The sequence below is a fragment of the Siphateles boraxobius genome, unplaced genomic scaffold (assembly GCF_051911475.1).
Source record: "Siphateles boraxobius isolate OS27281-9 unplaced genomic scaffold, OSU_SipBor_1 61, whole genome shotgun sequence".
NCBI lineage: Eukaryota > Metazoa > Chordata > Actinopteri > Cypriniformes > Leuciscidae > Siphateles > Siphateles boraxobius.
The window spans coordinates 3,747,834-3,767,500 of record NW_027509188.1 but is presented as its reverse complement, the minus strand read 5'-3'; the positions used below and the strand labels follow the sequence as shown (position 1 = coordinate 3,767,500).

The following is a 19,667-nucleotide window of genomic DNA, read 5'->3' as shown; positions in this document are numbered from 1 at the left end:
ATTAAAATAAATAAAATAAAAAAATATCTCCATTCATGTTTATTCATCGATGGTAATATCACAAGAAAATAAATTACTTTTTCCTTGCCAAAAATCAACATCTGTCATTGTTCACAGGTTTTTGTGAGTGTGTTTTTTCTGAGGTAAAATGTATTAGCTAAATAAATGATGATACTTACGTTATTTGAGAAATTCCGGAGAAGCTCTCGACGAAGGCGTGATCTGCGAGTAGCTGACCGACGCCGCCTCTGGACTGTAAGCTCAAACAACGTAAAAACGCCGATGAAAACGGACAGCAAAACTAAAAACATAGCGCGAAGTTGGTGCAGTCAGTGGAATGGGCTCTTTAATTTTTCGCGCTGTTATGACAGCGTCTGTCACGTGACGCTCTGTTATGACAGGATATGTCACGTGACTATTTCAACATGGCGCATGTAGTACGTCCGGACTCCATTCATACTACCCGGATTCATACTATATAGAACGTACTTTTTTAACGGTTGAGAAGTATGTTCTAATTTAAATGTAGTACCTACTCGCATAGTACGCGATTTCGGACGCAGCCTCAGTCTTTAAATAGTTACTTCTTCTGTTGATATTGCAATGTGGTGTCATTTGTACACCCACTTCATACATTTCACCGCATTTGGGATTGAGTGTACTGTCCAGATGCTGGGATTTGAAGGTGTATGGCCTGACTCTGAGCCAGGCGTACGGGCCAGACACGATGGTGTCTTTCACAGCCAGATTGTTGGCCTCCACCAGGTGAATACGCAAAACTGCATGTATGCTACTTCTGCATTAAAAACTATGGGAAAATATTTCAAATTACAGTGGCACAGAACACTACCTTTCAAAAGTTTGAAGTCAGCTAGATTTAGATTTCTGGTGACACTTTATAATAACGAAACATGACTATGTGTTTGTAAATGATTAACAAGTGATATATTAATTATTTTATGTATGTTTTGTAGATTCAGTTATTAGTCATTTATTTAAGCAATAGCCTTCTCTAATTAAAGAAACCAATCTTTAATGCTAATATATAAATTGCTCATTGCCTCTGGACAAATTTTTTTATTGCACTAGTGTTTGATTGGAATGTAAGATCCTGTAATCTCGTGGGAGCCCCCGAACCCTGTGTGTGACACTGAAGGCTAGAGTGACGATGCTGGAAATTTTGCATTGCATCACAGGAATAAATTACTAAGGGGTTTAACTATTCTTGGCAAAAAAAAAACAAAAAAAAATCAAACTGTAATATTCTCCACGCACTTGCACTGCGGTACACATTTATATGTAAACAGCTATAATATGTGATAAACACAGAACCGTGAGATATTTGAACTGTTACAACCCTATGAATTACATTTTAAAATGTATTCCTGTATTCAGTTATTTTAAATGTTTATAATATTTCACAATATTTCTGTTTTACTGTAGTTTTGATCAAATAAATGCAGTTTTGGTGAGCATAAGAGACTTTTTTCAAAAACATAAAAAAATTCAACTGAGCCCTAACGTTTGAACTGTAGAATAAATGTCAATTGCTAAAAACAAAGTGGCATGTATTTGAGTGATTTGGTCATTGCATGTTGATTTGATGTGTGTGTGAGGTCTGTGTGTGTGTGTGTTACCCTGGGCAAACGGTTCCTCAACTGTCCCATATGCAGGTCCGGCACTAGATTTAAAGTCTGACGATTGGGATAAATCAGGAGCGAGGCAATCTGGTCCATGATCATTTTGTGAAGATTTTGACTGAGAAAAGGAACAGGGACAGAAAGTGTGAAATAGATTAAAAAAAGAAAAGAAATGGATGTAGATCAGGACAGCGAGTGTTGTGCTGAACTGAATAAAATATTATTGTGTATGTCACTATGTGTAATGAATGGAAATTACTGAATGAGAGAAAGTTTGGTCAAACTGGTCTTTAAGGTCAGTTCCTAACAACAAAGAGAAAAAAGATTAAGATTACATGATTCTCTTAAAAGTAATATTCTAATTCAAGCACTTCTGAAAGAATAAAGACAGTAAGGATCAGTACACACTTGCAAGAAGACTAATGCAGAACATTTTAAAGTTCAATGGAGATTCAAAGAACCCAGGAGGGTTTCAACTTCCTCAGTTAATGGATGTTACCAAGAACTAATAATGTACTTGATCCGAAGAACCTATAGGCTTAGATTAAGCCAGGATTAAGCCTTAGTTCAATTAGGACATTAAATGTGCCTTAGAAAAAAAAACATGTTTTGAAAAATATTTTTTTTCAGTACCTTGAAAAATATCAGTACAGGTTGCTGTCAGTTAAAACATGTTCAGTTCTAACATGCATTTTAGTCTGGGACTAGGCTCAAGACTCTGTAAAACTGGGAGATGTTTTACAAAATGTTTTAAGCTCCTAAGAATCATATAGTCAACCAAAGAAGAACCCACATTTTTCATAAACTCTTGAAAATAAAGGTTCTTTATTGGCTTTATTTCTTAATTGTGAGACACTCACGGGACTTTTGAGGAAGTACACGGTCACAGCACCCACGAATAGGAAATCACAGATCAGTGGCTCCAAAACCACACGCATCTTTCCTCGAAGCAGAAAGAATGCAAATTAAAGATTAAAGATTTAATTTCTACAGTGGCACCATGTATCAAATGTACTGTCACAACTCACAACACATAATCTCACCTGTATGTTCTGCACACCACATTTCATATAAAAACACTTCGCTCTTATATCGACTTCCCCATTGTAACTATAAAAGATGTCGGAGAGGACACATTAGGTTTGCTTATTACTCTTTACAAATACATTTTAAATAGTCTTTAAATAGGATATACACTCATGTTATGTTACAAAACTGAGTTGGCTGCAGTTTGATGGTCAGGTTTTGTCAGCTTGTGAAAAAGACTTTTAAATCACTCCCTGAAAGACAATAGACAATTCACTCATTATAGGGCCTCATGATTGCATGAGAATCTCAAATATATCATAATCTCAAGGCAGTGAATAGATGTGTGCGTCACCTGATACCAACGTCAAGCTCAATTTCATCTTCTCCATTGCCTGAAACTGTCTTCACTCCATCCACCTCAGTCGGCTGTAAAATCAAGAAAGGTTAAGTTGTAGAAGATAAAAATGTGCAGCCAAAGCTCTAATATAGGGCAAATCAGTTGTTTCTTTATGCATTTATTATTCCATAACTCTGTAATTGTCAGGAGCCAATCAGATCCCTCACATGTCACCACGCAAAAATCACTGTCCCCAGATTACTGATCACCTGCACCTGTTTCCACTCAGCACTCACTTCCCAGCCAGCACAAAAGCACCCGATTCACTCCCAGTCATGGTCAAGCCTCCAACAGGAACGACCCTTACCAGTCACCACTTGTCTCACTCTGAGCCATCCTTCAGCAACGGACGTAAAGTATACTTACCTGAAAGAAACTAACCTTGTTCTGATGTTCCCAGGATCCGCTCCATGACTCATGTTCTCCGTTTCCTGGAATCCGCCACGAGTCCCGTTTCCCACTGGATGAGCTGCAAGAGAAAGGGAAAGTATCACTGAACTGGTGAGCTCATTGTCACGTGCACTTCAAAGGATCTACTCACCTGGAATCCTTCCTGAATCACGCCTATCCACGAACGATCTGAAAGGAGAGAAAAACTCAAGTTATTGATCTGTGTTACCCGCCACGTTATTCCTTAAGAAGAGGATTCACTCACCTGGATGCATTCCTGCCACATATATCCTCTTCGAGATCACCGTTGAACTCCCGAAACCCTGCATACTTACCTTTGAGTTAAATAAAGATACATTTATGTTTATCACTTACCTCTGTCTCCGAGCCTGAATCCTGACAGTAATATAGTTGTTTTTTAGGTCAGTAGATTTTAGGTTAATATTAAAGTAATTTAACAACATATTTGCTTGTTCATGGTTCTCTGATGTCGGCTAATGGTCACATGACAAGCTATCTTTTTAGTGCTTTATTTGATTGTTTAGATTTAAAATTATTTATTTATTTTAATTTGACATTTTATGATTTCATATGAGCCTTAATTTGCTACAATACTTGCTTGAACATGTTAAACATCAAATTCCTGTAATACATTTTAGTTGTAATTTTTTACAATTTATAAAATGTATGTTTAAATTATGTTAAAGCTAGTGTAGTAATGCAAATTATTATATTATATATTTTTTTTGCTCTAGATGTTGCACACATCGTATGGAAAATGTAAATTCAAATACAGAAATATATTGCCATTTTGCATGTTACATTTCAAATTGACATTTGGTACCTGTATGCTACTATACTTTATAAATTAAGTGAAAAAACGTTCAGATTTCATATTAAATATACAAATTAAATATACATATACAAAAAACAGTTGTTTAAGGCAGAAATTATATTTAAGTGTGACAACAACAAGAAATATTTGAAATATTGAAATATATATATTTTTAATTCATATATTATTATTAAATTTACAGAATTCTACTTTACAGAATAACATGGTTATTTCATCAGAATCATCACATTAGCCTAAATGCATCACATACCTTTGTGGGGTCCATTTGCAAGATTTTATCCTCTAGACAATTGAAGATCTCATTCCGAGATATGTCATCCAGGTGGGGTAAAGTCTTAAACCTTGGATCCAAGGCATTGCAAGGCATTCAGGAACTGTTGAAGTATTGGTTCTGAATACCTCTCTTCAAAGTTTGCCACTATAGCAGATTTAACATCCTTTACAATTGTTGAATCTGTGTCACTGTGTTTCATAGATGTCAGGATGGTGTGTTGTAGAGGCATGACCATGGACACAGTAGGCTGCTGTTTGGAACTCATCAAGGTTTTGACTGTTTTCAGGAGCTTCAGTACCTGACATACATCTTCCAGAACAGTCACATCTTGATCAGAGAGGGTGATAAGGTCTTTGGCATTTTTTTATGTCCTTTTCTGCAAGTGCAGAATAGACAGCAGCTTGTTGCTCTAAATAGCGTGTGATCATGTCAGAGACTCATTACATGAGTTCCACCGTGTAATGACATCTTGAACCAGCTTGTGAGGAGGAAGCTGAAGCATGTCTTGTTTTGACTTTAAAACAGCTGCTGCAGTGGTGCTTCTGTGGAAAAAAGTGACCACCCTCCTGACTCTGCCCAAAGACGGGAAAACTGGTTTACTCCCAACCCCTTTTGGGAGGCCAGATTCATAGTGTGAGCAAAACATCCGATGTGTGGAGACAATCCAGCTGCATGTGAGGCATTGACAATGTTCTTTGCATTATCAGTTGTCACAGGGATGGTTACATTTTTTCTGTCCAACTTCCATTCCACTACCACTTCCCTCAGCACTTCTGCTAAATGTTCACTTGTGTGAGTTTCATAGATGGGGCGAGTTTGAAGGACTGGATTTTGAATTTCCCAGTCATCATTAATATAATGTGCTGTGACAGTCATGAAGCTCTGTGTTGCTCTGGAGGTCCAGCAATCTGTAGTCAAGGCCACTAAATGTGCACTTCTCAGACCTTCAATAACTTTCTCCTTTACATTGTTGTACAATGAGGGTATCACCGTAGTTGTGAAATGCGTTCTACTTGGGATTTCGTAGCGCGGTTCTAGCACGCTAATTAAATGCCTAAATCCGGAGTTTTCCACCACCGAATAAGGTCGCAGCGATGAATAATCCTAAGGCGCTTGTAATTGCATTTGCACGAGTTGAGTTACTTGGAAATTTAATTCCAAATGAAGACGGGAGAGTAGTTTGTACAGTTGTTGGTTTGACCGACAAATCTATATTTTTGTGCTGTCTGTGGAGATGCGCAGCCATGTTAGTCGTGTTGCCAGTGGACGAATATGGTACACGCACATAGCAGAGCTTGCAAACTGTGGCTTTTTTGTCGACAACGCGAACGTTGTCAACATACCGCTCTGCAAATCCAAAATACCTCCACACCGGCGACTTCAGAGAAGCAGGAGGGTGTTCAAGTTCCGTTGATGGGTCTTCGATATCTGCAGTTGCCATGATGTTTCAGTTAGAGGACTAGCAGCCTTTCAACGGGTGTTTTCTTTCCGCACCGTGATGAGTCGTTCATCATGAATGAGTCATTCATCATAAACGATCTGTTCATTGCCTCTGTCACGCGACAAATGGTATCGATGATACCATTTTTTATTTCGATTTCGATACCATTGAATTAATTTCGATCGATTTCGATTAAATATCGAAATCGTGACACCCTTAGACAGCAGGTCATTGAACTGGGCGCGGGACAGGCGGAAGTACCGCTGAAAGCGGCCGTCATCCAGACGCAGCTCCTGGAGCAAATGGTGAAACTCGCCGAACTGGGTTCGCCTCCGAAGGGTCTGGTGGACCCAAATACGGCGATGATGATCCCTACGCCGCTGTTCTGCTCTCCAGAGCAAATACAGAGCGGTGACTCTCTCGATAAATGACCCATCAACAACAGACAAATGTGTTTAAAACTTTTGAAACTTTCGCCTCTGACGCGAGTAAATTTCGCTTCAAACTTTTGTTTTTACGCGCGTCAGTTTCACTCTTGACACGGGAATGAACTCAAAGTGGTCAAGCGTCAAACTAGACGCGCTATGACGCGGTAATCGCGTCCGGTGTGAACGCACAGTAAGGCCAACAGCAACCCGCAAGCAATACAAGAAAAACTCATCAATGAGTTGTATCTTACGCTGGGGGCTTGGCTTCACACCTCTTTCTCTGCAGTTGAAATTCCAATCCCCTTGGCGTTGGACCAGTACACAATATTGGATGCCGAGGGCTCAATAGATCTCCAGAAAACCAAATGTTTTTGGATGAGAACCTTGTGAAATACCTGAAGTCTTCATCAGACACACACCATCTATCCAGCAAAGATCGGGTGATGGTAAGCCTTGACAACAGTTCTTCCAGCTCCTTTATTTTTTCCAGTGCCTCATCAAGAGCACCTAATTAAAGAGAACAAAATAAAACTAACTTTTTTGGTGTTAAACATGACACTTTATCATTAGAGAGGGAAAAAACATTCATTTGGTAAATTGCGATTACATGTTTATGCAGTTATAGAACAGTTAGAACATCACTGTAAATTCTTTATTCACCCCAACAGCCTCACATACCATTATTTATTTAGTTCTGTTTAATCAATTGTTCATATTGTCTCCATTGTTGCACATTTAATAATAACTGGCCAAGAACTGAAATGGGTGTCAGACAAAGAAGACATACAAAATATTGGGGGTCCTCTGAGCTAAACCACAGATCGTAAATACTAGTTTCCTAGTTAAAAAAAAAATGGAGACGAACGCCCTCAAGTTAAAATTCGAATGCGATGAGCTCATAGTCACAACTTCAGAAGAGGGAAGTAGGATGTTTTCGATGGCACGTAAAGGCAGCAAAAAATTACCAGTAATTATATTTTAAATCGTGGTATTGGTTTGCACTTCGCATCAGACCCTGCAAATAATTAAATACAACTCATTCATCTTACTAACAAGCTCCACTGCTAGCATAACTGCTACTACATGCTACAGCAATTTTATAAAATCTAACATATTGTATTGGATAAGAACATGTTACACTCACATGGGGGAGGGCGGCTGTCGTAATCGTGCTCCTGCACCAGCAGTGCGGCATCAGCACTCTCCATTTCTGTTTCCTGGAGGACACAACAGACACCTCTTTATGCCGTCAGTGTCTGGCGTAATTTAGCTTCTCCCCAGTTGTTCCAGGAAAATCGAGAAGGTACGGCCTGCGGTGTAAGATACTTACGACCGGACTCTAACACAGACTTCGTCCGCCGTGAAGTGCTTAGCACACAAAAAAGTGCTGCCTTTCTTCACTGTGAACGTCGGCCCCTCCTCTCTTCGTATAAGCCGATTCCAACGCCTTTTCAACATTTCATCGCAAGGAAAGCTGTGAAATGATAAATAGGGTTGTTTCTTTTTTGAGTTGAAACATAAAGGTGCGCAACAGGTCTGACTGCTTTTAAAATCCACCATTGTTCTCCGACTGCTACTGCTAGCGCTTTCACCGGAAAAGAGTTTACCCTACTTTCGGTCTCGGTGGCCATTTTTGTGAAATAGGCCTATTGGCTCTATAATATGCCGAAGCAGAAAATAGGAATAAAGTGAGTATTTTAAAACTGTTTTAAAAATGTTTTTAAAACTGTTTTAAAAACTTTTGATCTGACTCAGCATGTACATGGACCCACACATAATCGTGGACACACTCTAGATTTACTTATCAGTAAGGGTCTAAACATTTCATCAATTGTTATTAAGGATGTAGCACTGTCTGATCATTTTTGTATTTTCTTTGATATATTGATCTCTCCTGCCAACGAAGCTAGATCTGTGTCTGTCAAGAAGAGATGCTTAAATGAGAACACTAGTGTACTATTTATGAAGGCTATATCTTTAACACCAAGCATATCTGCTGACTCTGTTGATTTTCTCCTTGATTCTTTTAACTCAAAAGTTAAGAGTGTAATTGATGATATTGCTCCTGTGAAAGTCAGGAAGAAAAGTGGCAGACAAAAAGCACCTTGGAGAAACTCAACAGCAGTGCAAAATATGAAAAGACAATGCAGAAAAGCAGAGCGCATGTGGCGGAAGACAAAACTTGTAGTCCATTATAACATCTACAAAGACAGCATCCATGCTTTCAATAAGGAACTAAGCAAAGCTAGACAGACTTTTTTCTCGAATATTATAAACAGCAATATAAACAACACGCGCACTCTTTTTTTACTGTAGAGAGACTGACAAACCCCCCAAGCCAGATTCCCAGTGAAATGCTCTCAGTGAGAAAGTGCAGTGAGTTTGCTTCTTTCTTCTCTGAGAAAATCAATAATATCAGAAAGGTGATCAGCTCATCCTTGAGTTGCGCTGGTGTCAGGCAGATCAGACAACAGTACGAGAAAGTAGCCACTATGTCTGATTTTGAAGAAATTGATGGCAAAATTCTGGAAGAAACCGTACAGCAACTAAAAACATCAACCTGCGCCCTTGATGCACTTCCCACATCTTTTTTCAAAAATGTGTTACACAGCTTAGAAGCAGATCTCCTAGAAGTGGTAAATGCCTCACTTCTCTCTGGGAGTTTTCCGACCTCCCTGAAAACTGCTGTTGTCAAGCCCCTCCTGAAAAAAGCAATCTGGATAAGACCATATTAAACAACTATAGACCGATCTCAAATCTTCCTTTCATAGGCAAGATCATTGAAAAAGTTGTTTATGTTAACATTATGTCTCCTCTGAGTAAAAAGTGAGTAGTGGTGGTGTCTGCATGATGCATCACTATTTCAAGCTTTGTTCCCTCTCAGCTTCACTATTTAATTATATACACTCTTTTGATCCTGTTAGGGAAATTCAGTCTCTGCATTTAACCTATCCGTGAATTAGAGACGCACATACACAGCACACAGTGAGGTGACACACACTAACTCCTAACCACTAGAGCAGTGGGCAGTCAGCTGATGCGGCGCCCGGGGAGCAGAAGGGTTTGGTGCCTTGCTCAAGGGCACCTTAGTCGTGGATGTGGACAGGACTGCGATGTTCAACGACTTTCCCCACCCACTTTCACTTTCCACACAACCACTTTCCTCCTGGTCGGCATTCAAACAAGTCACACGCCCAAGGCCCTAACCAGTAGGACATGGTAGACTTTTTCCAACCTACCAGTAGGACCCCATTTGACACACCAGCCTGGTGACAGTGCAAAATCATCACCCAGTTTCATGGGATTCTATGAAAATGCCAATTGTCACAGCTCTGGGATGTCATTGTGATGTTTTACAATGTAGACCCAATTGGCAAGACCCAACTTTGAAAAATTGGGCTTGATCTTTCCTATTTTGCTGTCTATGGCTGAAGGGTGTGGTCGTTTTAGTTTCCATGGCATTCTGAGGTGGAGAGCTAGTTGACGATAAGATGTTAGTTCAACAATAAGTATGGCTACATGTTCACATATACATACAGTATGTTTTTGTTTATTTGTTGTTGTTTTTTGGTAATATAAAATAGGAATACATTAATTTCTGTATTGTTTATCTAGGTAAACAGCTTTCTCTCCAGGGCAGCTCTTGTCACAAAGTACATGACAAAGGCAGGTTGGTATGACAAATTACAAACCATACGCTATGATGAGGTATTTCTGACTTGTAAAATGTAATTTTCCTGTTCTCCTAGCACTAAAGTATTTGTTGTGTTAGGTCATGTCTAACTGCAATGGTCTTTCCCATGTAAATTGATCCAATCATGCATGCAGATTTATTTTTTTAATCAGGGAGAGAGAATATGCTCACTCAACAGGCCATGGGGTGGAACAGAAAAAAGACAGAGAACCTTCACAAAGTCTTGGCCCGCAGATACATCCAAGTAAGGACATTTCCCAATGGTCCTTTTGCCTGACACAACATACATTTTAACAACAAACAGAAGAGCTGGAGTCCATCCATCTGTAATAAGCTCATTCATTCATTCATTCATTTATAAACTGTAGATGAAGGAATTTCTTGATCCCGGGATTGACTGAAAGCTTGCATGATATTTTTTTATTTTTGTGTGATTTAAAGATCTCCGAGAGGGCAAAGCTGGAAGTTGCCAGCTTCAGTGATTTCCGCCAGAAGAATGACATCACTGAACAAACAGCACAGCAGTGGGTGTGTGATGTTCAGCAGTGGACAGTCACAGGTAAATCATGCGTAGCGCTCAGATTTTTCACAAATACAACTGTTAATTACTTTGTTCAAATATGAACTACATAAGGTGATCAGACATTTTTAAATGAAACAATCGTTTAATTGTGTTACCTATTTAGAGCCAGTTAGCACAACAGAACAGGGAGCAACAGAGGATCTCAGGGCTCAGATAGAGAGCATCATAGTGGCTCTGCTACGCAAGAAGCAGGACCTCTATCGTTAGCATGGTTGGTTGACTAATATTCAAATGGCACATTGTAAATGCAAACAAACAAAAACTGTTTTCCTGAATTTTTTCTTATTTCACTTTGCAGATAGCAATCAAACAAGACAAAGAAAAATAAGAGAATTAAAAAAAAAACTGAAACAAAAGATCCTGCTGTACAATGCAATTGCAGAGGATACAATTGATGAGGAGTTGGCCTCAAATTTGACAGAGGACTACATCCTGCCTTGGTAGAGACGTGAGGATGGTATGGTGGTAGTCCTGACATGTTCTCGAAAATGTATGCCTGTCTTTTTTTATTTTTTAATAAAAATAAAAAAAGTATTTTATTGCAATGAAAATCTCTCTCTCTCTCTCTCTCTCTCTCTCTCTCTCTCTCTCTCTCTCTCTCTCTCTCTCTATATATATATATATATATATATATCTTTCTCTCTCTCTCTTGTATGTTTGGGTTTATAACTTAATCATCATAAATACTAAATCACTTTTTCCATCAATTCCCTCTTCTTAAAGGTCGCTCCTTCAGGTTAAAACGGTCTATTTTTGACCAAATGATGCTAGTTAGACGCCTTGAGGAGGAGCAGAGTATCCTGGTGAAGGAGATGTCTCAGCACATCACATCTCTCCGTAAGGAGATAAAGGGAGTGGAGAAGCTGAAAGAGAACATCAGAATGGGCTGTAAGTCAAATTTGGAGTTTTTTTTCTCACTAACATATGTATAGTCCCTTTTCTACTGAATGGTACCAGTTCAACTCACCTCAACATGACTCTACTTGGTTTGGTTTCAAATTTTTGGTTTCATTTTCCACTGCATAAAAGTACCATTTCATGTAACTGGTTGCTAGAGCAACACTGAAGTAAACTATCTTAGCATCACCATTGTGTAAAAGTTGGTAACATCAATCACTACAGCAGAACAAATAAAATCAACAGTATTCTGAATTCATCACAACACAGACATGTTTTTGGGGAGATGGCAATATTTACTCTATCGGCCGTCCTGTCTTGCTAACACTAAGCTGCTGCTGATGGCCTGCTCAGAACGTTAACATTATGATGCTAGCAATGATGTTTATGCCAACATCATTGTTGGAACTTCAACAGAGGTGGAACCAAAAGTGCTTGGTACCAGAGTCAAGTGGATCTGGTACCAGTCCGTGGAAAAGAGCCACAAGTTTTGTTTTTTCTATATTAGTCATACCACTCTGCTCCACCCTCACACTTTGTTTGCCCTATCCTCACCTCAACATAGCCCCCCCCCCCCCAATCACACACAGACAGTCACAGCTTCTGCAAACCCCCATCCCTCCCCGACTGCACTTTATACCCCCAATTTATGCAAAGTATAGGATGTCAAACACATACAATTTCTATGAATTTCTTACATACAATAACTATGCATATGACGATAAAATGTCCTTGTATTCCGTGTTTAAGTTTTCTTGCAACAAATAACCAAAAAATCTAAACAAAACAAAAAACAAGAAATTGAGTAACATCTTTCTGTCATATGTGGTTCTACATGCTATAATTTTGGAACAATACTTGTTATTCTTATGTTTATGTATGTTACAGATTGTGGTGACATGTCAGAGGATGCTGCAGCTGGTTTCAAAAGAGTCCTCATGCGGAGGTCCTCTGCACTGGAGAGTTTATGCCAACAAGCTGTGAGCGCATATAGTGCTATAGTTGATGACCTCCAGATACAGGACACAGAATGCAGAACGGACACTGATGACGAATATGACTTTAGTAGTCCAGAGTCAGAAGAAGATTAGAAACGAGACCACTCTGTTTTGTTTTGTTTTTAAAGGGGTGGTTCGGAATTTTGGACATCGGGGCTCATTTCCAAGTGAGCCTTAGTGTTATTTATCAGTGGAGACAGTTTTCAAAGATTTTCTTCCAGTCGTTCAAGTTGCATAGTTCGCCGGTGCTAGGCTAGCGCGAGTCACCGGTAACTGCTAGCCTTCCATTACAAAAACAGTTTTACCCACTCCACAGTACACCAAAAGCAAATAAATTATAACGCCAGACTGTCGATGTAAATGTCTGTTGAGAGAATAATGTTAGAAATCAAACTACTCTTGCATCTCAATGGAATCATTACATTTACAGGAACTAGTTTCTCAGCAGCGGCGGAATTTTACTTTGCTCCGGTTAGTAGTACTGCGCCGAAAAGTAAACACAGAACAGAAGCGGACTACAGTCGGGGACGTCTAGCTAGCTAGTTTTAGTCTCGGTTGCCTAGGGCTGCGTCCGAAATCGCGTACTATGTGAGTAGGTACTACATTTAAATTAGAACGTACTTCGCGACCGTTAAAAAAGTACGTTCTATATAGTGTGAATACGGGTAGTATGGATGGAGTCCGGACGTACTACATGCGCCATGTTGAAATAGTCACGTGACATATCCTGTCATAACAGAGCGTCACGTGACAGACGCTGTCATAACAGCGCGAACATTTAAAGAGCCCATTCCACTGACTGCACCATCTTCGCGCTATGTTTTTAGTTTTGCTGTCCGTTTTCATCTGCGTTTTTACGTTGTTTGAGCTTACAGTCCAGAGGCGGCGTCGGTCAGCTACTCGCAGATCACGCCTTCGTCGAGAGCTTCTCCGGAATTTCTCAAATAAAGTAAGTATCATCATTTATTTAGCTAATACATTTTACCTCAGAAAAAACTCACTCACAAAAACCTGTGAACAATGACAGATGTTGATTTTTGGCAAGGAAAAAGTAATTTATTTTCTTGTGATATTACCATCGATGAATAAACATGAATGAATCAATGGAGATATTTTTTTATTTTATTTATTTTAATGGCAATAGGTTATTTACAGTGAAAAAAAACTGAACATAAATACACAAGCTTGATCAAAATTACAGATGGCACTTGGAGTCTTTTACATCTGAAGTCTTCATTATTATATATATATATATATATATATATATATATATATATATATATATATATATATATATATATATATATATACATATATATAGTAGTTAATTTTTTCCACTGTAAATAACCAATTGCTATTCAATTTAAAAAATATATCTCTATTGGTTCATTCATGATATACATATATATGTGTGTGTGTATGTATATATATGTGTGTGTGTGCGTGTATGTGCGTGCGTGTGTGTGCATTTATATGTATATATACACACACATATATAAATATATACATACATACACATATATAAATATATATGCATGTATGTATGTGTGTACATGTGTATATATGTGTGTAAATGAGTATGTATATATTCAAATACATCATGCATAAGAAATGGATCATATACATATAAATACATTATATTTATAAATAAGTCAACACAGGAAAAACACAGATTTGTTGATTCAAATTGTATTCTACAATAAAACTATATACACTTTAACAGATTGTGAGCCCTTCAACCTACTGCCACCTGAATCCTGCTGTACCAATTCTTCGGCTATATTTTGAAGATGGAGCTGACCTCCGCCCCAACCTCCGACTTTCACGGCAGTCCATCCAGTCCCTGATTGCTGCTGTGAAACCTGCTTGCGACCATGGCTGGGAAAAGGTAGTCGAGGTGCTGGTGTTCCTCTACTGGCTGGCCCATGCAGCATCATACCGGGTAGTGTCACTCGCCTTTGACATCCCAAAGTCTACTGTGCACGACATTGTGCACAAAGTGAGTAAGGCAGTCATCGGCATTTTGAGACAGGTTATCGCTTTCCCCAGCGCAGATGACCTGGAGGCAGTGGGAGCAGGTTTTGCCCAGCTGGCAGGGTCTCCAGCTTTCAGTATAGTAGCTGGTGCTATAGATGGGTGTCACATACGCATCAAACCACCATCAAGTGACGTCCAGTGCTATTTTAACCGGAAGCTTTACAATTCTGTCCAGCTGCAGGCCATCACTGAAGGAAATAAGTAAATGTATAGATGATGTTGATGTTTTTAATAAAGAAATATGTAAGGTTCTTCAGAGTACAGCTGAAAAAGTAATAGGTAAGAGGAAGGCAGGCAGCAGGAGGAAAGCTATGCCATGGTGGAATGAGGAATGTAATGAGGCAATAAAAAGGAGAAATAAAGCACTCAAGAGGGTAAGAAGGTCACTTAACTTTAACGATTTGGTTAGTTATAAAAGGGAACAAGCTATAGTGAGAAGAGTTATTCGGACATCTAAAAGAAATTATTGGAGGGAATTTTGTAATAGAATAGGGGAAGACATCGAAATAAGTGAGTTATGGAATATGATTCGAAAGATGGGCGGGATACAAAGAGATTACAACATTACTGTCCTAAAATATAATAATAGGCAATATATGTCTGAAAGTGGTAAAGCAGAGGTGTTTGCAGAAACATTTGTTAAGGTTCATAGTAATTCAAATTTATCAGAGGATGCTAGGAAAACTAGGGACAAGATATTAAGTAAATATCCTAATTTATTGGAGGAAAAAGGACCTTCGGGTAGTACGTTGGATACAGACGCTTACGGGGGTTAAGCAAACATCTCCAGGTAGAGATGACATTTGTTATGAAATGGTAAAATATTTATCAGAGACAACATTAGAGTCAATTTTGAGGCTTTTTAATAAGGTTTGGGAGTCAGGAAAGTTACCAAATGAATGGAAGCATGGGGTCATAGTGCTAATTCCAAAACCAGGCAAGGATAATACACAGCCAAATAACTATAGACCTATAGCCTTAACATCCAATTTATGCAAAATAATGGAACGTATGGTTATGAGTAGATTAGTATATGTAATTGAAAGGGATGATATCTTATCACCTTATCAAAGTGGATTTAGGAAAGGACGTAATACAATGGACTCAGTATTGTGTCTGGAATCTGAAATAAGAAAGGCTCAGGTAAATAAGGAAGTTTTAGTTGGGGTATTTTTTGATGTCGAAAAGGCATATGACATGATGTGGAAAGAGGGACTTTTAATGAAGTTAGAAAAAATGGAGATTAAAGGAAGAATGTATAACTGGATCAGGGGTTTCCTGTTTAACAGAACTATACAAGTAAGAGTAAGGAATGTTTTTTCTCAGATATACACAATAGAAAATGGAACACCCCAAAGAAGTGTAAGCAGTCCAATTCTGTTTAACATTATGATTAACGACATTTTTACAAAGGTAGATAGGAGTATAGGAAGATCTTTATATGCAGATGATGGAGCGCTGTGGAAAAGAGGACGTAATGTAAAGTATGTAGAAAGATGTTTGCAGAACGCTGTTAAAATGGTAGAAAACTGGGCAAATGAATGGGGATTCCGGTTTTCTGTAGATAAAACACAGGTAATTTGTTTTGCAAGAAAGAAAAGTAACCCTAACATTAATATTAAATTGTATGGACAAGAAATGAAGCAAACTGCGGTTGTGAGGTTTCTAGGTATATGGATGTATTTGAAACTGAATTTTAGTATACATATCCAGAAACTGGTTGACAAATGCAAAAAAGCATTAAATATCATGAGGTGTCTAGCAGGAGTTGATTGGGGAGCATGTCGCCAGTCCCTTAAAATAATATATAGTGCTCTAATAAGATCAGCAATAGACTATGGCAGTATGGTATATTGCACTGCATCCAAAACACAATTAGTAAAACTTGAGGCAATTCAGTCACAAGCTATACGAATTTGTTGTGGAGCGTTGAGATCATCTCCAATATCAGCAGTGCAAGTAGAGATGGGAGTAATGCCTCAAGTAATTCGTAGGCTCAAGTTAAAAATTAGGTATTTCATAAGCATAAAGGGACATTCGGACAGTCACCCGGTTAAAATGGTGTTGGAGGACTGTTGGGAATATGGATATAAAAAGTTATCAAGTTTTGGATGGAAGGCCAGTGAGGAAGCCCGGAGAATGGGATTAAGTGATATCAAAGTTGCTCCTTTTTTTTTTTTTTTTTTATACCTTTATTTAACCAGGAGGTCCCATTGAGATTCAGAATCTCTTTTACAAGAGAGACCTGGCCAAGGTAGCAGCCAAATCACAACAAATACATACACAACAAACACCAAATTACATTTTCATGATAAAAGAAGTACAAAAAGAACACAATGAGACTCCTAAGAAAAACAAGAACATGTCTCCATCACAGTACTCTTTACAGTAGTTTTAAATTCATTAATGGACATAAGGGTGTCTAGCCTTAGCTCTTTTTGTAGATTATTCCACACCCAAGGTGCTAAATAAGAGAAAGCAGTTCTTCCCAATTCGGTTGTAACTCGTGGCACGTTAAAAAGCAACCACTTTGAAGAGCGTAGCTGATAGGTACCAGAGCAGACAGAGAGGAGGTTACAGAGGTACAGTGGAAGTTTGCCAAGTATAGCTTTATAAATAAAGATATACCAGTGCTGTTGTCTACGAATTTTAAGTGATGTCCAACCAACTAAATCATAAAGAATGCAGTGATGGGTAAGGGACTTTGTATTTGTTATAAATCGTAGTGATGCATGGTAAACTGAATCAACATGACGCAAGATGGAAGATGCAGCATGCATGTACAATATATCTCCATAATCAATTACAGACAGAAAAGTAGCTTCCACAAGTTTCTTCTTAGCACTAAAAGTAAAACAAGATTTGTTTCTAAAATAAAAGCCGAGCTTGACTTTAAGTTTCTTGACTAAAACAATAATGTGTTCATTGAAGGTGAGCTTATCATCTATCCATATCCCCAAGTACTTGTATGAAGACACTCTCTCAATTGATTTCCCATCCAAGGACAAGAGGCCACAGTTGTCAAGTATCTGTGCTCGAGCTTTTGAGAAAACCATAAACTTTGTTTTCTGTGTATTTAAAACCAGTTTTAGACTCAGTAATGTGTTTTGCAATGCCTGAAATGCAGTCTGAAGTTCCTGCACTGCTACAGAAATGGTGGAAGCCTGAGTATAGACCACTGTATCATCAGCGTATAAATGTAATTTGGCTTGAACATCTCTATCCAAATCATTTATAAAAATTGAAAACAGAATGGGTCCTAAGATTGATCCTTGAGGGACACCTTTAGTTATCTCAAGAAAATCAGATTTATAACCTTCAGCATAAACACATTGAGTACGATCTACAAAATAATTTTGAAACCATGCAACAGCCTTCTCACTTAAACCAACTGAACGTAGTTTAGTCAATAACAATCCATGATCAACTGAATCAAATGCCTTAGAGAGATCAATAAATAATGCAGCAGAGTGTTGCTTCTTATCTAAGGCCCCAATAATATCATTTGTCACTAAAGTAGCAGCAGTAATAGTGCTATGGCCACTTCTGAACCCTGACTGAAAATTATTTAAAATGTTGTTGTCAGCTAAATACTGTTTTAACTGTACATTCACAAATGATTCCAAGATCTTTGACAGAACAGAGAGTTTTGATATTGGACGGTAATTATTCAATTCTGATGGGTCTCCACCTTTATGTAAAGGGAGGACATAGGCTGCTTTCCAACTTTTGGGAATGGAGTTGGAAAGAAGACTCAAATTAAAAATATGCGCTATGGGCTCAGCAATAATATCAGCTGCCACTTTTAACAGAAAAGGATCCAGATTATCTGTACCTGCTGACTTTTTGTGATCAATGTCTCTGAGGGCTTTATGAACTTCTGACACTGAAATCGGTTTAAAATGAAAGAATTCCCCATTTACATTTACATTTTCAGATGCTGACATGGCAGGACATGGGACAGATTTATTTACGGTTTGATTAAATATGAGTCCAGCCTGAATAAAGTGTTTATTAAACTGATTGACTATGACTGCTTTGTCTTTAATTTCATCTGAACCAATGAGAATCTGTTCAGGGAGGTGTGAGGTCACACGTGCACCCGACAAAGATTTAGCTGATTTCCAAAACTTTGAAGGGTTGTTTAAGGTATCTGTGATAGACTTCAAATAAAACTCAGATTTGGACTTTCTAATCATCAAAGTACACTTGTTTCTTACAGTTCTAAATGCAGTCCAATCAACAGAAGAGTTGGAGAATCTACCTTGTGCCCACAATTTATTTCTCAAACAGATTAGCTCTGATAGACTGTAGAGAACCAATGGTTGTCCTTACCACTGATCCTAAACTTTTTGATTGGTACGTGTTTATTTACAATGCAAAAAAAATCCCATGCCATTTCAGCATCCGAAAACAAAGACACCCTGCTAAGTTCACTATGATACAGATCATGCAGAAAAGCCTGTTGTTCAAAACTTTTAAAATGTCTTTTTAGGATGATGTGCGATTTTACCTTGGGGATTTTTGTATTTCTTACACAAGCGACTGCACAATGGTCACTGACGTCATTACAAAATACGGCAGTTGAGGTATATTTATGAACTGAGTTTGTTATGATTAGATCGAGGAGAGTAGATTTTATTTCTGCTTTGGGATTTATTCTTGTCGGTTCATTAATAAGTTGCACTAAATTTAAGTCATTACACAAATCTTTAAAACAATCAGAGTTCCCAGACAGCCAGTCCCAATTCATATCACCCATAAGAATAAATTCAGAGTCATTAATTTCATGTAATATTTCGGATATAGATTGGAAAGCATCCTTTGAAGCAGAAGGAGGTCTATAGCACCCAACTACTGTAATATCAGCGTCTTTTGAGATATTCACTTTCACGGTCAAAATTTGTGATAGGGTTACCGAGCTTATAAACTTAGATTTCACATATATGGCAACCCCACCTCCTTTGCCAACCCGATCAGTTCTATAAACTTTAAAACCTTCA

The 19,667-nt window shown here is 38.3% G+C and overlaps 1 protein-coding gene across 1 annotated transcript; it reads left to right on the top strand.

Annotated features, from left to right (window-relative positions):
* Positions 1-11,179: 11,179 nt before the first annotated feature.
* On the top strand, positions 11,180-12,910 carry LOC143718504 (uncharacterized). Its single transcript, XM_077209548.1, has 3 exons — positions 11,180-11,189; positions 11,456-11,620; positions 12,518-12,910. The coding sequence occupies exons 2-3, from the start codon at positions 11,494-11,496 to the stop codon at positions 12,718-12,720; spliced, it is 330 nt and encodes a 109-aa protein (XP_077065663.1). The 5' UTR covers positions 11,180-11,189; positions 11,456-11,493; the 3' UTR covers positions 12,721-12,910.
* Positions 12,911-19,667: the final 6,757 nt, after the last annotated feature.